Genomic DNA, 18,388 nt, shown 5'->3' on the forward strand with positions numbered 1-18,388 from the left:
GCATATTGTTCCTTTCAAGTGCTTATCATAAATATGAAATTATTGGTGTCAAAGGTTCCTTGAATAACATCATATTCTGGGCAAATTTTATCTAAAGCTTTTAAAACACAACGCACAGCGCTGGGCACTGGAGAATTACACTGTTTACACAGTCAGAGTTCAAATTGTGAGATGGAGCGATTTTCTTGAAGGGAAAAATAACCCTTGCAAGAAGATTATATAGAAGACTTTCAAAGAAGAGAGATTGTTTCTCTGCAGAACAGCATCAGTTTGTACAATTACAGATAGCACTTTCAGGCCCTATTGTGAGCTACTACTAAAGAAGACCTGACTTAAGACAAGAAAGTTGTACATACCTGAAAAAAAAAAAAAAAAAAAAAAACAATGTTTTGCTAACAAATATTATTCTTGCATTCTATCTGAAACCCAGACTTTTTAAAATATTTGGTGTTTCAGGGCATTATAAGATTTTGTATTACAATGTACGTCATTTCCCATTTTTATGCTTTTGTCTTTCAGAAAAAAATGCCTTAAAAGAGTATTTAATATTCTTCATTAAATAAAATTTTATTCTTAAAAAAAAAAAAAAAAAAAAAAAAAAAGAAAAAAAATCACTTTACGCTGTATCTTCCCTTTTAGACACGATAGCATCACATGGAAGCTTTGAAGCTGTGCCAAAGTTACCGAGTGCAGGCTTTAACTACAGCTAACTAGATAGAGTTTTTGAAACTATAATGTACAGGGTAAGCAATCCATTTAACACAGCAAAATAATAACAACACTAAGGGTAAAGACAAGATATCTTCAATGTCCTGCCTATGAAAGGTTTTATTGCCTGTATCTCCTGCTTGACAGGACATGAGACACCACAGTTTCTTTCCAAGACAGACTGGGAAATAGCTGAGACAATCAGCATTGCTCATCAGCCTCAGTGGGGCTAGGATTTCATCCTTGACGACTTGCTGACAAATGCTGACCTGTAGCCATGGTAGAAGAGTAACCCCTTCTCTCTAAGCCTGTCTAAAGAGCTGATGTTATGAGCCTGAATGGCACCCCGCTCATTTCCAGCAATACACAGGGATATTTCTACATGTGACACAGGACAGCTACTTGTGCTTAAGCAGCTATCTAAGAGTTTGGAGTAAGCTGGCCACAAATTAGGAGAAGCAGTGAGGAACACACTAGCCAAAAGAGACCATGGGGTACATTTAAGCAGAATGTAATTAACTTAATTTGAATTTGGCAAGCTCACCAGTCGGCTAGTAAGATACTCTTGTGAAAGGGGTAGCTGGTTCACTGTCAGGTCACAGCTGCCTTGCTAGAAGTGCTAGAAGACGTAACAGGAACAAGAGCGATCATTGATTTATATGGCAGCTCAGTTTAAAACAACTCAAGAAAAACAAGTCCTAATTCTCCTTGCTGCTTGGTCACAGATGCACATTTCAGTAGACTCCTTCTTCAGGTGATGAAAACATCTACTTCAGTCATATTTTCTGAACAGACTGTTATCTCACACAGCTTTGCTACAGTTGGGAAAGCAATGACGCTCCAAGCATATTCTCAGAGCCAAACATTTCCAAAGCCTTTTGAATTAGCATTACATGCTTCAGCTGCTTTTAGCAGCTGGGACAGATATAGAATCAGCACGTAACCTGATAGTCATGGCTCTTTTTAAAGAAATATTTGCTCTAATAGAAATTCAAGGAAGTTTTTAATGGTACAAGCAAACAACACCCAGAGAAACAACATTTGAATTCTGTTCTTAAATTATGGTGTTGGGTTTGCTGTTTTATGTTACAGAATCACTGGAGAGCCCAGAACTGGAGCCAGCACTCCAGATGTGTCTTACCTGTGCTGATTAGAAAGGAAGGCTCACCTCCCTGCACCTGCCAGTGACCCTCTTCCTAACGCAGCCCAGGATGTCCCTAACTTTTGCCACAAGGACACGTTGCTGGCTCTTCACCCTGTATTCCCCTAGATCCTCATGGCCTTCTCTGCAAAGCTGCTTTCCAGCCAGTCAGCCCCCAGCACGTACTGGTGCATGAGGTTATTCTTCCCCAGGTGCAGATCTTTTTGTTTCCCTTCTATTGTATTTTTTCTTTTTTGTATTGTGCATTAGAGAGAACCCCTCAAATGGTGCAGAAAAAATCTTGGTCTAAACAGTGTGGTTTAGCTATCATGAATTAGTTACAAAAATACATTTTTAAGTTGCTTTATAGAGTTTTCCTTTTTATGTTTTACATTTGGTGCTGTTCACAGGCTGAAACTGAGAAAGAGTTGGGAATTTACATCAATAACCTAAATTTCTTCCTTGGAATGCCAGTGTGGTTTAGAAGGTTTCTAACATGTGACTCCAAAGCATATATGTGAGGTATGCATTCAATTTTTCCAAAGATAAAAATTGGAAGCTACAATGCTAGAATATATTAATATGAAGTATTAACATAAATTAATTTAATTCATTTTATATAAAAATTACTATATTATATATAAAAATATATATATATTTATTGGACAAAAACACCTAAAAGAGAGACTGATTTTGCCAGCAGGTTTCCCTCATTTCTACAATGAGTATGGTTCATAAACCAATATCCTACCTCGAACGAAGACATAACCACTGTACTCTTCATAGTATTCTCCCATCACCACACGTAGAGTGTAAAGACCTTCGTCTTCCTTGTTTGCATGAGTCAGCGTTAATGAAGCTCGCTCCCCAGTCCAGTGCATCTGGACCCATTTAGATGGTGTAATAAGAACACCTAGAAATTAGAGAATTTCATGACAAGAACTAGGTAAAAACATTAAAGGAATGCAATAAGAATGCAGTGAATTGTTTGAAATAGATTGAAAATACACAAGAGACTATTCCCAGTGTAATATTTTCTATTTTCAAAGACAATCGTAAATTACAGCTAATTCTTCTTCATGTCAGTGTTGTCTTCATTTTCAAGGTTTAAATTCAGAAAAGAACAGCTTTTTGTCAGCTGTTGCACTACAGCTTTGTGTAACTACTTTTTAAATGTAATATATAGGAAAAGCTATGTGGGCTATGTAGATGGGCCACGGAGATGTTAGGGCCACGGAGATGTTAGAACCTTTAGTATTTAAATTTGTTTAAGAAACTTAAAAGACATATTCATAGCCTTTCATCTGTTTTCTAACTGTGGTTTCAGTTCAGAATGCTAAATTTTGAAAAAAAAAAAATGAATAAAAAGAGGAAATATTACTGCTTAGAAAGCCGAGAAATGTTGACCAGATCATGTCATTCACATATGCTGAAAGAAATAAAGATCTACATCAATGAGTGTAGCTCACCATTTCTGTACCATTCGATGTCTGGTTTGAAGCGCTTGATATCAGGACTGATGACAACTGTGCAGCCCAGACTCATCGTCTCTCCTTCCCTCCCAAAGGCTACATCAAACTTGTCAACGAAGCTGATTTCAAACCTGGAAGCATATCCATGCGGGGTAACACCAACTGTATACGGGGGAAAAAAAATGGCTGTTTACCTTTTCTTTCATTTTGAGATAAGAGTAGTTAGCAAAAGTACTCGATAATTATAAATACAAGCTCCGGTAAATTTAGAGGTATAAATAGAAACAACATGTATTCAATAATTGTATTCAGAAGTAATTACAGAGTCACACAATGCAAGCACTTACTATCACCAGGAATCAATTATTTCTCTATTCATATAACCCTAGTTCATTTTGTCAGGGAAAGGCTCCTTCAGAATTTCATTCCAGAATTTTCAAAGTTTCAGACTGAGTGTTTTATCATTTTATTATCATGTATATCAATTAAACATTCTTCTATTTATGACTAGTGATTTGTTCAGGTCAAGCTGATCTTTACCTTATATTTCCCTTTTCTTTCTCTGTTTAACTCCTTGTTCCATCTCAGGGCAGCCATGTTCACTCAGCATTCATTTTTAAAGCCTAAGTCTTTTTGAGGGAAGTTCTCCACTCCTTCAGGCATTCATGCAGCCTGTATGTGTTCCTGAATTTACCTTACCTGATACTATGATATTACCTGAATGATGCAGTATTCGAGACAGAATATGTATGTGCTTTACACCTGTACTGCACCTACCTGGCACAGGTGCTTCTATCACTCTTTTGAAAACAGCTCAGCTGATAAAAGCTATTGTCCTATACTGGTAGCTCACAGTCTTCCTGTGTTCAATGCATATATACAGATAGTCATCTTTGTTTTCCATCACCGAATGATAGATCCCAAATGACATGGAAAACTTATGACCTTTCATTTTGTAATAGTGTGTAATCTTATTTCTGTAATTTCAGAGCTTCAGTACATAAATGACGTCATATGCCTTTGCAGCATATCCCTCAACCTATCTGTACTGCTAAAATAAAAGAAATGTCTATGTGTCTCATCTGTCAAGCCTTCCATGCACAGGGTGCCTAGGGTACTCAGCACTCATTATATGCTAGTGGATTTTCTTAACATTCCTGATCAGGGAAGTATCCATGCACTGTTGTAAATCACTTCAGAATGTGAGGTTCTCACGTAAAACAAACTATGATTTTTATCTTGATACAGCCAACGTATTCAGATTTGCTTCTGACAATTTGATTTTTTTCTGTGCCTTCTTGCACCACATGAAATCACATAACAGCAGACAAGAACTATTAAGTCAGCCAGTCTACTGAAGCACATGCACCCTCTAGCTTTTTTCCAGGATATGTTTTACATATTGCAAGAGATGAAGTGTCTCTCTCTTTGACAATTTTATTTCATGTTCAAGACCAATATTAAATGATGATTCTTGTATAAGCAAGTAGCCATACACCTAGAGGGTGATGACATTGTCTTCTGCAGGTTAAGCTAACACTATCTGAAATTGGAGAGTTCAGTGCCTTGGAAAGATGACCAGCTTTGCACTTTTTTTAAAAATAATAATAATAATAATGTTACAAAATATTCTGCTTAGTCACTTGTCATCATGTCACAACTTTAAATGGATGTGTGAAACAAACATATATTGCAACTTACGGCTCAGGGGCATGGAAACAGTCCCTGCATGCAAAAGACTTGCATCAAGTTCTCCTTTGTACCCTAGATGCACACACAGAAAAAGAGCAAGTCCAGTCACTATCGCCAAGAGGTAAAAGGCCTCAGAGTCACAGAAATGAAATTGGTAACATGCATTTTATATATATATATTTAAAAAAAAAAAAAAAAAAAAAAAGGAAATATTTTGCAAACCTACTCTTTACCACAAGGGAAGCATAAGCTGAAATTTCTCCTTTAACATTCATAGCAGATGCCCGGTACTGAGCAGTGTCATCAAAATCACACCTAAAATTAGAGAAATTGTTAGGTAGGGCACCCATTACTCTTTGGCATACCCGATCCTAAAAAAAAAAAAAAAAACTCAGAAATCAGGGTAAAATCTATAAAGAAATAAAACTGTGGGAGATACACAGGATGCTGGACTGGTTGTAGCCATTAAGCTTTTCTCAATATTAAAAATCCATGTTTGAAAAAAAAGTCTATTTTCAAAAATTGCATGCAGATTTAAAATTGACAGTACAGCAGAAGTAGGAAAAAAATGTTTGATAATATTTATTTCTAATTTACTTTCTCCTATGAAGAGATGCCTAATGTGGAAACTGTCGAAATGGTACTTTGTCAAAACTAGATTGTTGTTGAAGGTTGAATTAGCTGTTTACATCTCAGTATTTCAGTGTTTTTTGACAAAATTTGACCTCAAAAATTTCCCAGTTGGAGGATGAATGCTGTTAAAGATTTTTTTGTGTGTGTGTGTGTGTATAAGTGAGGACTCCTCCATTCTGTTCCTTGTTTCAGTAAGAATCAGGACCTTGCTATATTGAAAAAATTAATTCAAAGTTAATTCAAATGTTGTTACCCTGAACTAGATATTTCTCATTTTTAACTGTACTCATGAAGGACACAAATGAAAAAATAGTCACAAGTGTTCAACATGTTTCTGAGTCAACCATAAATAAAATCATAATAAAGATAAATTACTCAAGTATAACCTCTGCTGAGGAAAACCAGAGCTGCTTCAACATTTAGTAGATAGCATACATCTCATCTGTACAAACTTGATATCTCTTATCTTTATATTCCCAAGAGATATGTTCATGCTTTACAGGCCTCAGTCTACAGTAACATTTCAGATTAAGTTATTTGTTAAATTATTTAATATTCCCTTACGTGCTAATCTCCAGTGAATGCAGCCCATATCGGTTTTCGATGGTATACTTGCCAGGGTGAGTTTGTACATTGATGGGAACGTTGTTTTTGTACCTGTGGAAGAGCGAAGAAACAATACATCACAAATGGAAGCATATAATTATATATTTTTAAAGGTCAAATGCTTGGTGTTTGAAAAATAAAATCAATTTTTGTATATTTCTCCTAGATAAAATATAGTGTATCTTGGGAAGGCTTTGTATATCTTTGGAAGCTTGACTTCTCTCTTTCTTTCTCTTTCCTGCCCCAGGTGAATTTTATTTTCTAGTTAAAGGAAAAATAGTCTTGAACGTGATGAAAATAAGCTTATATTACTATGAACTTCAAGTTGCTACTTGTTAAGGAATGGAAGATTCACATGAGCAAAGTTTCATGGTTTTCTGAATGGCAAATGATAAAAACTTTGTAGCATCCTTACCTACTTCGGTAAGGTATTGTTTTGGTTTGCATTTTTTATGTAATTTTAAAACCTGCATATTCACAAAAATGCCATGTAGGAAATAATCTTTATTTTTATTTTTACTTACATAATTAAGTTGGTGAAAACCACAAAGCAGATAGGGTTAGTCTGGTAAAAAATTGTCTTGATCACAAAGTACATTGCAGTGAGGTATCTGGCCAAAGCTGTGTTACCAAAAAGTTTTTACAAGTGCATACTAAGAGCATTATCCTCAACAGTGGGAGTCAGGCAGGAAATTTCACTGTTCAAAATTCCCAGTAAGTGATTTGAAGGAATGAACCAGTACTGATCAGTAGTGAGCTGGGACTGCTGACTGCAGAACTGAAATGAATATTTACATGAGACTTGCAGAGGGACAATTTAGTGGTAGGTTCTTCCTCACCAATCATTGCTTAAACGGTCACTCATTCTGGAGAATACATGGTGTAACTGCATAGATGTTCAGGTGAATCCTGTCTTGAGTGAGCAGTATGGAACAAGCTGGCAATAGGAGTCTAATAAAATCAGATACTGAATTGTATTCAGTACTTCCAGGTTTGATTTGAGGTCTATAAAGAAGAAGTGTTCCATAAGACAGTGCAATGCTTTAGTATAGCTTTCCCTGTACTGTGTATATAAAGGAAGTGGAAATGTAAATGGTGATAGATAAAAATATCTTCATCTCACACTTTGATGTAGCCCAAACAAACCTTTCTCTACGTAAATCATAACAGATACCCAGCCAAAGGGGTTTGCTTCTTCATTTCTGAATTTAAAAATCAGTTTCCCTCCCAGTTACCAATCTGGAAAGGGAATTGGTCTGTTGACAGTGGTGTGCCCCACTTCACCAAAAGAGTCAGTAATATCCAGTTTTATTTTTAACAAGAATATTAGGAGTTTGCTATATATCAGGACTGAGCTGTATCTGCAATAAATCTGAACACTGCCTTTCAGCACATTTAGTATTATACAATAACATATATTTCCCTGACTACAAATATTTGGACACAGTAACACACTGGGATTTGTCCAAGTGCCAAAGTGGGCAAGGATCATAAACCTTAATGCTTTTCATCCCAATCTTCCTCTCAGTAAAATGTCCACGGAAAGAGACTTGATACAGGACAGTACTCTCTATTCTGGGCTTCAGACATTTGCAGATCTTCTTGAACTCATTACAGATCTACTACATTATCCTGACCTACAGCATGGGTCCACTAAGAGTAAATCCATTCACCACCGCTCTTCACCTCATCTGCACAATGGCATCCCCCGTCTGGCAACATCTGGGCATCTTTATATTCCGTATACTGTGTCAAATAGCTTAGAAAATAGAATAATGCTACTTGCTCCCAGTGTTTTCCAGGGCATATGAAATCCTGTGGAACAGGACTTGACTCTTTGATCTCTAATTTTCCTCCAAAAGGCTGGGCATCCCTTGGATCCTGTTGGTAGCAAAGGCATTTCATGGCATGCAGTGCTGTGCAGAAACAAGTTTTAAGTGAGTCAAGCCAGCACTGAGACTTCTTTTGTCTTCATTATCAGGTTATTAAACAATAATTGATTCAGTTTTCACTTATTTATATTAATCTATGGCAAGAATAGAGCTCACGTTAGAAAGACCACTTTGTTATTTCTGGAAACGCAAATTCCAGAAGAGCCAAGTCATTAGTTAATGTTGGACTGCAACCTCCCACTGTCATTATGCACTGATAGTTTATGCTTTCTGCTACTGGTTTCAAATGTCCTGGGTTTTCCATATGCTTTTTCCAAGGGAGTCAGGACAGCTGCATCACATGGCAAGATTTTCTCTACAGAAAGTCCACAAAGCTTTATAATTTATCATGTGCAGCATGAACAGGTCTTCATTGCTTATACAAAGAATGACTGTTTGGAATACACAACTGACATTTAGTTAGAAATGCCGAATGAAAGCTGACAGATCCAGGTCAGAACTATTCCCTAATTCTGAGCAAAGACACCGGCTGAAATGGCTGTGAATTCATCTTTTCCATTAGTAGCCTGTGGCAAATAGAAATCCCTTTGGAATTCAAATGTACTGTAAAATAATGCATTAACTTCCACCATCCACATTTAGCAAGTAGATGAAAGGCTGGTTCACAGTGAAAGCAAAATCAAATAACTGAAGTCTTGGTTTGAGTACATCAGGTTTTGCGGAGTAGAAGTAAAATAAAAAATATGAGTATTACGTCATGGTATAATGGATATTGGGTCCACCAATAGAATATCCATAGAACTCATTGCTAATTAATCCTTAATGCTGAACAAAGGCTTCTTTTTTTTCATGTTGTATACACATTCATACATTCTATATAAACATTCTATAAGAATCTCTTAAATTAAAAAGTGAGTATCAAAACTCATTTTGTTTGAAAAAATTATTACCTATTATCTTAACAACTTGACTGTGTTTGTATAGCATGAAAGAGTTAAGAAAGATCAGCATAATAGATAGTGAGACTGTAAAGCTTCACAAGTCACTGTTAATTAAGCTAAATTAAATTCCAGTCAGGTTAAACTTTAATTCAAGTCAAATCAGACCTTCAGCTTTGACTAAGAGTATATTTTGACGTTCTTACAATAATGACTTGGTCCAAAGACCATGTATATCAAAAGCCTCCAACAGACTCCAAAGATTTCGGAAGATTTGGATGATCCTAGATCTACCTGCAGCCTTTGATTTCAAATAATTGTGATATGTCCTTAATGAACGTCCTGCATCTTGAGATATCAGTTTTATGGATATTCAGTAGTATAGCTGCTCAGCAGCCACGCAGGTAGTTCTTGTTAATGCTTTTGGTTAATGGCATTTGTAGACTACACAGAAGTACTTGGAAAACATTCTCTTAAGGATAATACTGAAGATCTATGTATTTGTACTGTTGTTACACAAATTATTTGGCCTTTTAGTTTTGCTTTGGTTCTGTGCAGTGACTTGAAATGTGTTTGCTATAAAAAGGGTGTCCTCTGTACCTATATTTTTACCTATCTTGTATTTTTACTGAAAAAAAATCCACATTCACTGAGGTGAGTTTAGACATTGTTTAAGCAGTGACTTTCAGTGATAGAAACTTACCATGTAACACGGGGTTCTGGCCAGCCAGCCACCGTACAGTGAAATTTGACATTTTGCTTTTCCCAGACAGTGTGAGAACGAGGCTTAATAATAAACTCAGGAGGATGTAAAAGTTTGTCTTGATTCAGCTTTTTGTGGAATGCCTGAGTATCTTCTAGCTGGAAAAGAAACAATTCATCATAAACTTCTGCACTTATAAGTGCAAACTATTGATTCTCAAAAGCATTTTTGTATTTTTTAAAAGCAGTAAAAAAAGTATGGAAATTTCATTCTAAAATCTGGATAGGCACATTTAATGCATTTATCTCACTTGTACATGAAAAACAATGTTTTCATCTTCAAGAAATCTCCTTCCAAAATAGCTAGATTTGGTTTTCCCAATTTTCTCCTCTTAAAATTATCCCAGGTAAAATAATTTTCTACATTTAAGTTTGGGTTTTTGTGTACGTGGTGAATGGTGAAATAGGCCTGAAACTTAGATGTCTTCTGTACTCTTCTAATGTAAAATCGTGTATGCCTACAGCATCTCTGACAGATGTGCTCTCAAACCTTTCCTGCTGAGGGGAATCTTTCATCCTCCAGGGTAACTGTTTCAACTGCTTGACTATTCACAGAGCTGGAAAAAAAAGTTATTAATATACTACAAATCTTGCTTTCTGCAAATTAAACATTTTGCCCTAACTTTCATGTATATGGAGAATTACAGCTCCCTGTATTAAGGCTATTAAAAAAGGCAGCTTTTATAATCCTCTCAATCTTTAATGAAATGTGCAATACCGATATTACCTACATTTGTTGTTTCTCACTTCTGAATATGTTCTACTTGTCCTCAACATTCATTAAATGCTAACTACTCATTATCAGGGGTCCAACAGTTTCCAACACAATTAAATTATTGCCTCCTATGTTTTAATAAAAATACTTTGTTAACACATGCTAGAAGGACATTTGTTTTTATACAACGGAATCCTGATTTTTACTGACATTTTATTATAACTGTTATAACTTCCAGATCCTTCGGTACCTCTACCTAGCCAGGCATTCCCCACTTTACACTTCTGTGTGTAGTAATTTCCATTTGTTATCAAATTTCACCTTCACTATTTCTCAATTATTTTGCATTTTTAACCTTGTCCTTCAAAGTGTTTACACCCCTTCCAACCTCATCTCATGAGGATATTTTAGATTTATATGGCCAATTCTTCTGCTCAGAACATTAATAAATCAGCTAAACAAAACAGATTTTCATTTGATATATTCTCCCAGTCTGGTCATAACATATTTATAAGTACCCTCCGAATATTATTTTTTAACAATTTGCACAACTATACCTAAGCTACACAAAATAGTTCCAGATGCTTTGGCAATTGCCTCCCTTATTTGCACACTGTGATTAAAACCCGGGGTTAAACACTTTGGACAAGCTTGTTCCCAGGACATAAAATGCCAGATTTACCCCATCACTTTCTTATCTGTTACCTAGAGGCTGCCTCTTGGTTCAGGTTAAGGGTGCTGTACCATTCAAATAGGTGTGGGCACAACAAAAAGATAATTCTCCTTCTCCCTCTGTCTCTCCCAGCATTACTGCAGAGTTCCTGGTGCCTCTTTTCTTACCCACCTGACACCAAGATAAGAAGACTTTAATCACTGAAAACACATTAATTGCAAATACTTTGGTCTTTACTGACATTATTGAGATTGCCCATGGTGTAAATCAGGGCTCTGATGTGCGAGGCACTTGACAAACACCAAACAAAGAAGATGCATGTTGTTTACAGCTTTGTGTTCATTTCTGCTCTTTTACCGTTTTCTTCAGGGCCACACGTTCAGCAGACTCCCGGATTGCTACTTTCCTTGATTTTTTCTCATGACGTTCCTCTTCAGAAGTTGACTTGGCCACTTTGCTGACACTAACTCCTTCACCGGTTGCAAAAAGGTTCCTCCTGGCAACATATGCAGCACTCTCTTTAATTCTTTCTTCTTCTGTGTCTGTGATCCCACTGACGCTCACTTCACTGAAAGAAGGTTTAAAAAGTAGAATGCTATTGGAAAATGCTGAGAACATATTCCACTTATATTTTCTATCAAGTTAGCCAACCACAGTGGATGTAAAATGTCCAACAGCCTTTCATAGCACATTTCTGCTTTGAGGCTTATTGCCTCTGTAACCATCTCATGTATTTAAAGCAGAAACTTCACTGTCTGAAGTTGTAGCCATTTTCAGTGTCTCTCTGTATAATCACATCACATACACTTTCCATGTGACAACTATCCTGCTGTGGTCCTGTATCTCGATTGCTATAGCAATGAGTGTCAAGCACACCCACAGATCTGACAGGCTTAAGTATCAGTTAGAGCATTTGTAGCAACAATACCAAAGGGACAGGGGATAACTGCAGGTGTATTTTGCTGCATTTTGTATATATTTGGTATATTTGTGATTTATACAAAAACAGAACATCACTGCGTATCACAAAAGGTCTCTTTGTTAAGAAAAAATTCAGTCCTTCAATGTGTGATTGATCTTCCATGTGTTTTCATAGAATCATAGAACAGCTTGGGACCTTAAAGATCATCTAGTTCCAATCCCCCTGTCATAGGCAGGGATGCCACCCACTAAATTGGGTAGGCCAAAGACCCATCCAGCTTGGCCTTGAACACCTTAGGGCATCCACAACCTCTCTGGGCAGCCTGTTCCAGTGCCTCACTACACTTACAGTAAATAATCTCCTCCTAATGTCTAATCTAATTCTATCTTCTTTTAGTTTAAGACCGTTCCCCCTTGTCCTGTCATTATCTACCTGAGTAAAGAGTCTTTCTCCATCCTTTTTAAAAGCCCCCCTTAAGAATAGTAAAGCTGCAATGAGGTCTCCCCAGAGCTTTCTCTTCTTCAGGCTGAACATCCCCAGCTCTCTCAGCCTTCATAGGAGAGATGCTCCAGCCCTCTGATCATCCTCCTCGCCCTCCTCTGGACCTGGCTCTAACAGGTCCATTTCCCTCTTGTGCTGGGGGCCCCAGACCTAGATGCAGGACTCCAAGTAGGGCCTCAAGTAGCCCAGGATGCAGTTGGCCTTCAATACTAAACAGCACCAGTCCCGGGACAGACCCCAGAGGGACACCACTCGTCACCTGCCTCCACCTGGACATGGAGCCATTGACCACCAGTCTCTGGCTGCAGCCTTCAGCCAATTCCTTATCCACTGAATGCGCCACCCTTCAAACTCATTCCTCTCCGATCTGGAGATCAGGATGTCATGTGGGACCGTGTCAAAGGTCTCACAGAAGTCCTTTCTTCACAAAGATAGTCTTCACAAAAAATAAAATAAAATAAAATAAAATAAAATAAAATAAAATAAAATAAAATAAGGATTTCCTTGAGGTATCTCCTTCAGGATTTCTACAAAACAGGATGCAAAGTGGTACTCTCAATGGATTCTATCCCATCTTGAGAGGCATATGTGGAAGCACCAGTGCAGTCATATTGTTTTGGCACTGTCAGGACATTATAGCTCCTATAGAAGTGCATACACAATGAGAATTCCTTGACGTAATTAGAAGCATTGATATCCTTTTGCTGAGTTTAGTTACTAGATTAACATTAGATGGTATAATGAAAAGGGGCTCTGAGTAAGTACTAGTTAAGTGTCATCTTGCAAACACTATAGAGAAAGTAACCTCTTATTTCCAGAATGCACTCAAACACAACCTCATTGTTTTATCACAAAACGCTTACTACTGCTACAAATCAAAATATTTTTCTCTGTTTTCTCTAAGATTGCTAATATTATGCATTTGATAGAACACCTCATCACTCAGGAAAATATGGATTCAAGCCCATAACTAACTATCCAACTACTAATCTTTGGAGTATGATGTCAATTCAGTGAGATGCAAGATGATGCAAATGGTGAAATATGATGTAAACATAATTACTCATAAAAATTCCTCAAAAGGCTAAAAATTTACTTAAAAGCTTCGAGCTTTGGCTTCCCTCATGTTCAAACTCTGCCTTGAACTTTCTGAGTCTCAGGCTGCTTTAATAGGATGATCCTTATATGTATCACTGGGATGATACCCTTCACTTGGGCATATCAAGCTCCCCACTCAAATATATTCTATGCTTCAGAGATATGACAGAAGTTTCTAAAGACAACTTTGAAAACTCAGTTCAATGCATATGAATGTAGTTATCTGCATTCAGTTTAAATGAATCAGTGGCATTTTCTTTCAAAGGCAAGCTGATATTATTTTCTCCGTGATTAGAGTAGTTAAGATCTCAGCAACTTCAGAATATGGACCCAATCCTCAAGGCATAAAGCATCATCCGGGAGCTGATGAATATCCTCAGTTTAATACAGGACTCAGCCTAACTGTCTGCAGCAATGGTCCCTAGATGCTTTTGATCAACAGTATGAAATATTTAGATTTGTTAATAATTTTTTTCCTGTTATAATCTTCTCAGATCAAAGAGAAACATGACCCCTGAAATGATGAATGTATCAGAAGCAGCACAGAGTACCATTTAAGACTTGATTCTGCAGCCAAGTCTCAGGGGCTTCAATAGGAAATACTTCTCAAACAGAAACAAGAGGATCAACCTCCAAATGTCACACATAATTATTTACAAAGTATCTGCCATCTGCAGTCCTTTGGCTTAGACTTATTAGTGGATGCAGTGTCCCATGAGCCATATCCAGTATCTTTAACACCTATGGTGTTAAATCTAGGTACAGATATTTTGTTATCTGGAATATTGGCTGGCTCTCCCTAATTTTATCTTGCAAGGATTAGGCTAGGTGCTTATGGGGAAGAGTTATGAGCTGAATAATCTGAGTGAAAAAAGTTTATACAGCAGAATCCAGAAAAAAGTTTATACAGCAGAAAAGTTTATACAGCACCCCAGGAAAGGGTGACACTGTGCTGAAGGTCGTCCAGCAGCACAGGCAACAGCTCCGATGGACACATAGAGATGACCTTTATAAATAACTATTCCTTGTAAAAACCATCTGCCTATGGGAAGCCGCACATCAGTTTCACAGGGGGAATTTGGGAATGACATCTAACATGCACATGGTTCGATAGGCTTCAGCTGTTATCTTTCAAACAAAAATAAATATCTGACAGGAATGTGGCATGCAACTTCTGCAGCCTTGGCATGCACTCATGAATGTGATGCCAACAGAAAAAAAGACTAAAACAGGCACCCTGAAATGTTTCATGCCATGTTGAGTTGGGCACCCTAACAATTACCATATGCCTTTTTTAATACTTTTAAACTAATTACAAAAGATCTGTTTGGGTCATTTCAGTGGCACAAAAGCACAGAAAACTTGCTGAGTTGCCATGTGCAAAAAGTGACTCTGATACCAACAACAGTAAGAAGACGAAGAATATTGACTGTGATGTAAAAATCTGTCAGTATCCTTCAGTGTGATATCCCAAAGCATCACACAGACACAACTCAATGATGTTACACACCATCACACTGAATTAGATATTACAGTATTCACTGAACAAAAAACTGAAAAGAAAAAAAAAAGGGGGACGTGATTTGGTGAGATCACAGGATCCTGTATAAAATCTAAGATACTCATCCAGGAGTACTAGCCATCAGTTGAGATTCCCAGCTATTGACCAACGTTATAAATTTTACTTTTGTAGACTCTAGGCACAATAAAAAGGGAGCATATTTGTGTTTAAGGGCATGGGAGACAGATCGCAGAAACACTGGGTAAAGCACATAGGTAGCAAGAAACCTTGAAAATATGTTACTGCAAGCTTTGCGTGAGACATATTTATGTAATTTCTATCCCAGAAGATATAGCTGGAACTCCAAAGAAATCCTTTAAAAATGCAACAGTGTGTGCTTCTGAAGGTCAGTGGGGTCAAAGAGCAGTGAATCTGACACATAAATCTATAAGGAGGGAGTAAATATTATTCCAGGATAGTGGAAGGGAAGGAATAAAAACCAAAACTGCTGGTCTCATCACAAAAGCAGAATGCTCAGAAGGCAAAAGCAATGATGTCTCCCACTGACAGGTTGGAACTTGGTCTCACATGAAGACACAAGTGACATTGTTTCCTGAGTGCTGACCAAGCAGCAGGCACAAGTGCACTGACTCCCAAAAACAGCTTAGACGTGTCCCATGAAAAATGTGTGTGGCAGAAGAAAGCCAAGTTGGAGAAAGGTTTCTCTTCAGCTGCAGGTGGGCAAGAAATTTTTTTCCTGGGCTCCCATCATAAGACTGCTTTCCACACCACACCCTGGTATGGATCAACCTGAACAAATGGCTACACCTGACCTGTCGCAGACTCCTAATAAAATCATTGTGCCACATCCAGAAAAGGGCAAGAGAGCCTCCTTGCTTGTGTGGCTTCTGGCTTCCACACAAAGTTCACATTCAGCTTTACTGAGGACAGTGCTGCAGTAAAACATATTACATCAGTAGTAACCATGCAATAAATACCACCAACACGTGAGATCAGTATGAATCATGACGGATTTGAAAAATTACTTGGTTTTGTTCCAGGTTTTCCCTGTGCCAGGTCAAAACATTTGCACATTGGTTCATTGTTTCTATGGTTAATGTGTGGTAGGGGACATTGGATTACAAGCCTTTAAACCACAAGAGTAAGCTAAATAATGTGGACAACATGTTTATCCAGTTCCCAGTAAGCAGTGTTATAATTATATCATAGTTTCATAGAAAGTGGCCCTGGTGACGTGCTTGAAACAAAGACCAGACACCTGGATTCATTTGTCCTGGTTCTGGATGACTGACCTCCATGACGGACTTTCTGCCAGTCAGTTAACTTCTCTTTGTCTTTTTATCACTCACGTGAAGTGCAAACAATCACCTTGAGATCCAGGAGTGTAAAAAAAGATTAATGGATTTGTTTGTTTGTTTGTTTAATTAGTTAATAAAATGTCAGAGGGCACCAAAGAAAAGGAAAATGGACATACCGTCCTGTGAATATAGGCACTGAGTAGTCTATGGCTTCATTTTCTTTGTCCTCAGATATCAAATGCTGTTTTGCTCTCTTTGCTTTGGGACTCATCTTATAGGATTGATCTTCAATCATTAAATTGTAATCTTTCAGTCTGCAATAAAAATTATATTGTTAAATTCAGGGGAAAAAAACTGTTAAGAAACACTATTAAAGTACTGCACATTTTTGCTCTCTGGTGAGAAAGAAAATATTGTCTTTAATAACCACGGCTTCAGAGTTATTAAACACATAACTAAATGCACTTTTGACAAAGGGACCATTACAAATATAATACTGATGCCCCTTGATATTAAATGTAAATACAGAGAATAAACAATATACCTGCACAGTTCATTGCTTGGTTTGAGACCTGGAGAGTTTATATACGTAGTTTTGGTAGGTCTTGAAGTCACTGAGACCACCAAGTAATTCTGGAGATCATGTCTGAACTGGTGACCTCTACTTTCCCAAAATTTATAGTTCCCAAATTATCTGGTCCCCAAACAAAATATTGTCAGTGGGCAAATATATTCACAGTCACGATACTTTAAAGTCTTTTTAGAGAAATTATATGGCAGTGAATTGTCCAGTAACTGCTGTTTCCATTCCCACTGGTCTCCCACACCATCCCGAACTATTGAAAGCGCAGAGCTGAGTGAAGTAATGTCATTTCACATTGCCCAGATACGTGGAGAGTGAGTGGGAAGAAAGAAAAGTAAACCAAAAGAAAGGCTTCTGGGAAAGCTGGGAAAGACTCCCCAGCTAGTGGGGAGGATTTCTGATGCATATAAAGCATATCTGAGGCAGTCGTATTTGAGTTTATATTGAACATGGTTACAAATCGTATTAACAGAACTCCAAATACCTCCCTCCTTCTCTCCAAATGCAATACTCCGTCCCTAGCTGCCAGATGTATATCTTAGAGATGGAATATTCTCATTAGCTGTCAGACTTTTGCAAATCCCTGAACTGCCTATTCATCACTGTCTCAGCATTTTCAAGGGAAATCATAGGTGAACCTGCTTTTGGACTGGAGCTTTTTTTGCATGGCATGAGACAGAGGAGCAGAATTAAGGCCACTATTTCTCAGCAAGGCTCCTGAGCACCTGCACCACTCTCACAGGGCTAACCTGCTCCCAGTCCCCTGGGTAAGGCTGGTAGTCTAATAACCAAATCTCATCCTAGCACTGGGCCCCTGAGAATGTAAAGAATGTAGAACATAAAATTGAAGATAAACTCTTCACTGCCACAGAGAGCTGAGGAGGGACTCCAAAGGAGGCAGACACAGCTCTAGGGACAGAAATCTAGGCAGAAAACACTTGGGAACAGCCCAGGCCAAAGGTTGCCCCCCTCCTGGGTTTGGCAATTATATGGTACAACCACTATGGCTAACCACGAATGCATGGAGTCAACTCAAATAAATGGTGAGAAAAAGGAAAGCCAAAGTATTATTATTATTATTGTTATTGTTATTGAAATGAACTGTGATCTGTAAGGAGCTGCAGTCCTTTACTTATCAGGTGACTTTTCTTCTTATCCTATTTTAAGATGGGGCAAACCTGGAATTGTGAATCTGCCATCAGATTGCCTGGAGGCTTTAGGCTAAACCCTTT

At 37.7% G+C, this 18,388-nt stretch overlaps 1 protein-coding gene across 2 annotated transcripts in view; it reads right to left on the reverse strand.

Moving 5' to 3' along the window:
• Positions 1-18,388, reverse strand: part of MYOM1 (myomesin 1) — a 72,275-nt gene that overhangs the window by 43,135 nt on the left and 10,752 nt on the right. For both annotated transcript variants that reach the window (XM_035318811.1, XM_035318810.1), the window contains exons 3-10: positions 16,750-16,887; positions 11,590-11,800; positions 9,786-9,943; positions 6,211-6,303; positions 5,240-5,328; positions 5,023-5,085; positions 3,319-3,483; positions 2,601-2,762 (exon numbers count right to left, since the gene is read on the reverse strand). In XM_035318811.1, coding sequence (XP_035174702.1) covers positions 2,601-2,762; positions 3,319-3,483; positions 5,023-5,085; positions 5,240-5,328; positions 6,211-6,303; positions 9,786-9,943; positions 11,590-11,800; positions 16,750-16,887 — 1,079 coding nt within the window. The remainder of the gene's footprint in view (positions 1-2,600; positions 2,763-3,318; positions 3,484-5,022; positions 5,086-5,239; positions 5,329-6,210; positions 6,304-9,785; positions 9,944-11,589; positions 11,801-16,749; positions 16,888-18,388) is intronic.

This window comes from Oxyura jamaicensis, chromosome 2 (genome assembly GCF_011077185.1).
Source record: "Oxyura jamaicensis isolate SHBP4307 breed ruddy duck chromosome 2, BPBGC_Ojam_1.0, whole genome shotgun sequence".
NCBI lineage: Eukaryota > Metazoa > Chordata > Aves > Anseriformes > Anatidae > Oxyura > Oxyura jamaicensis.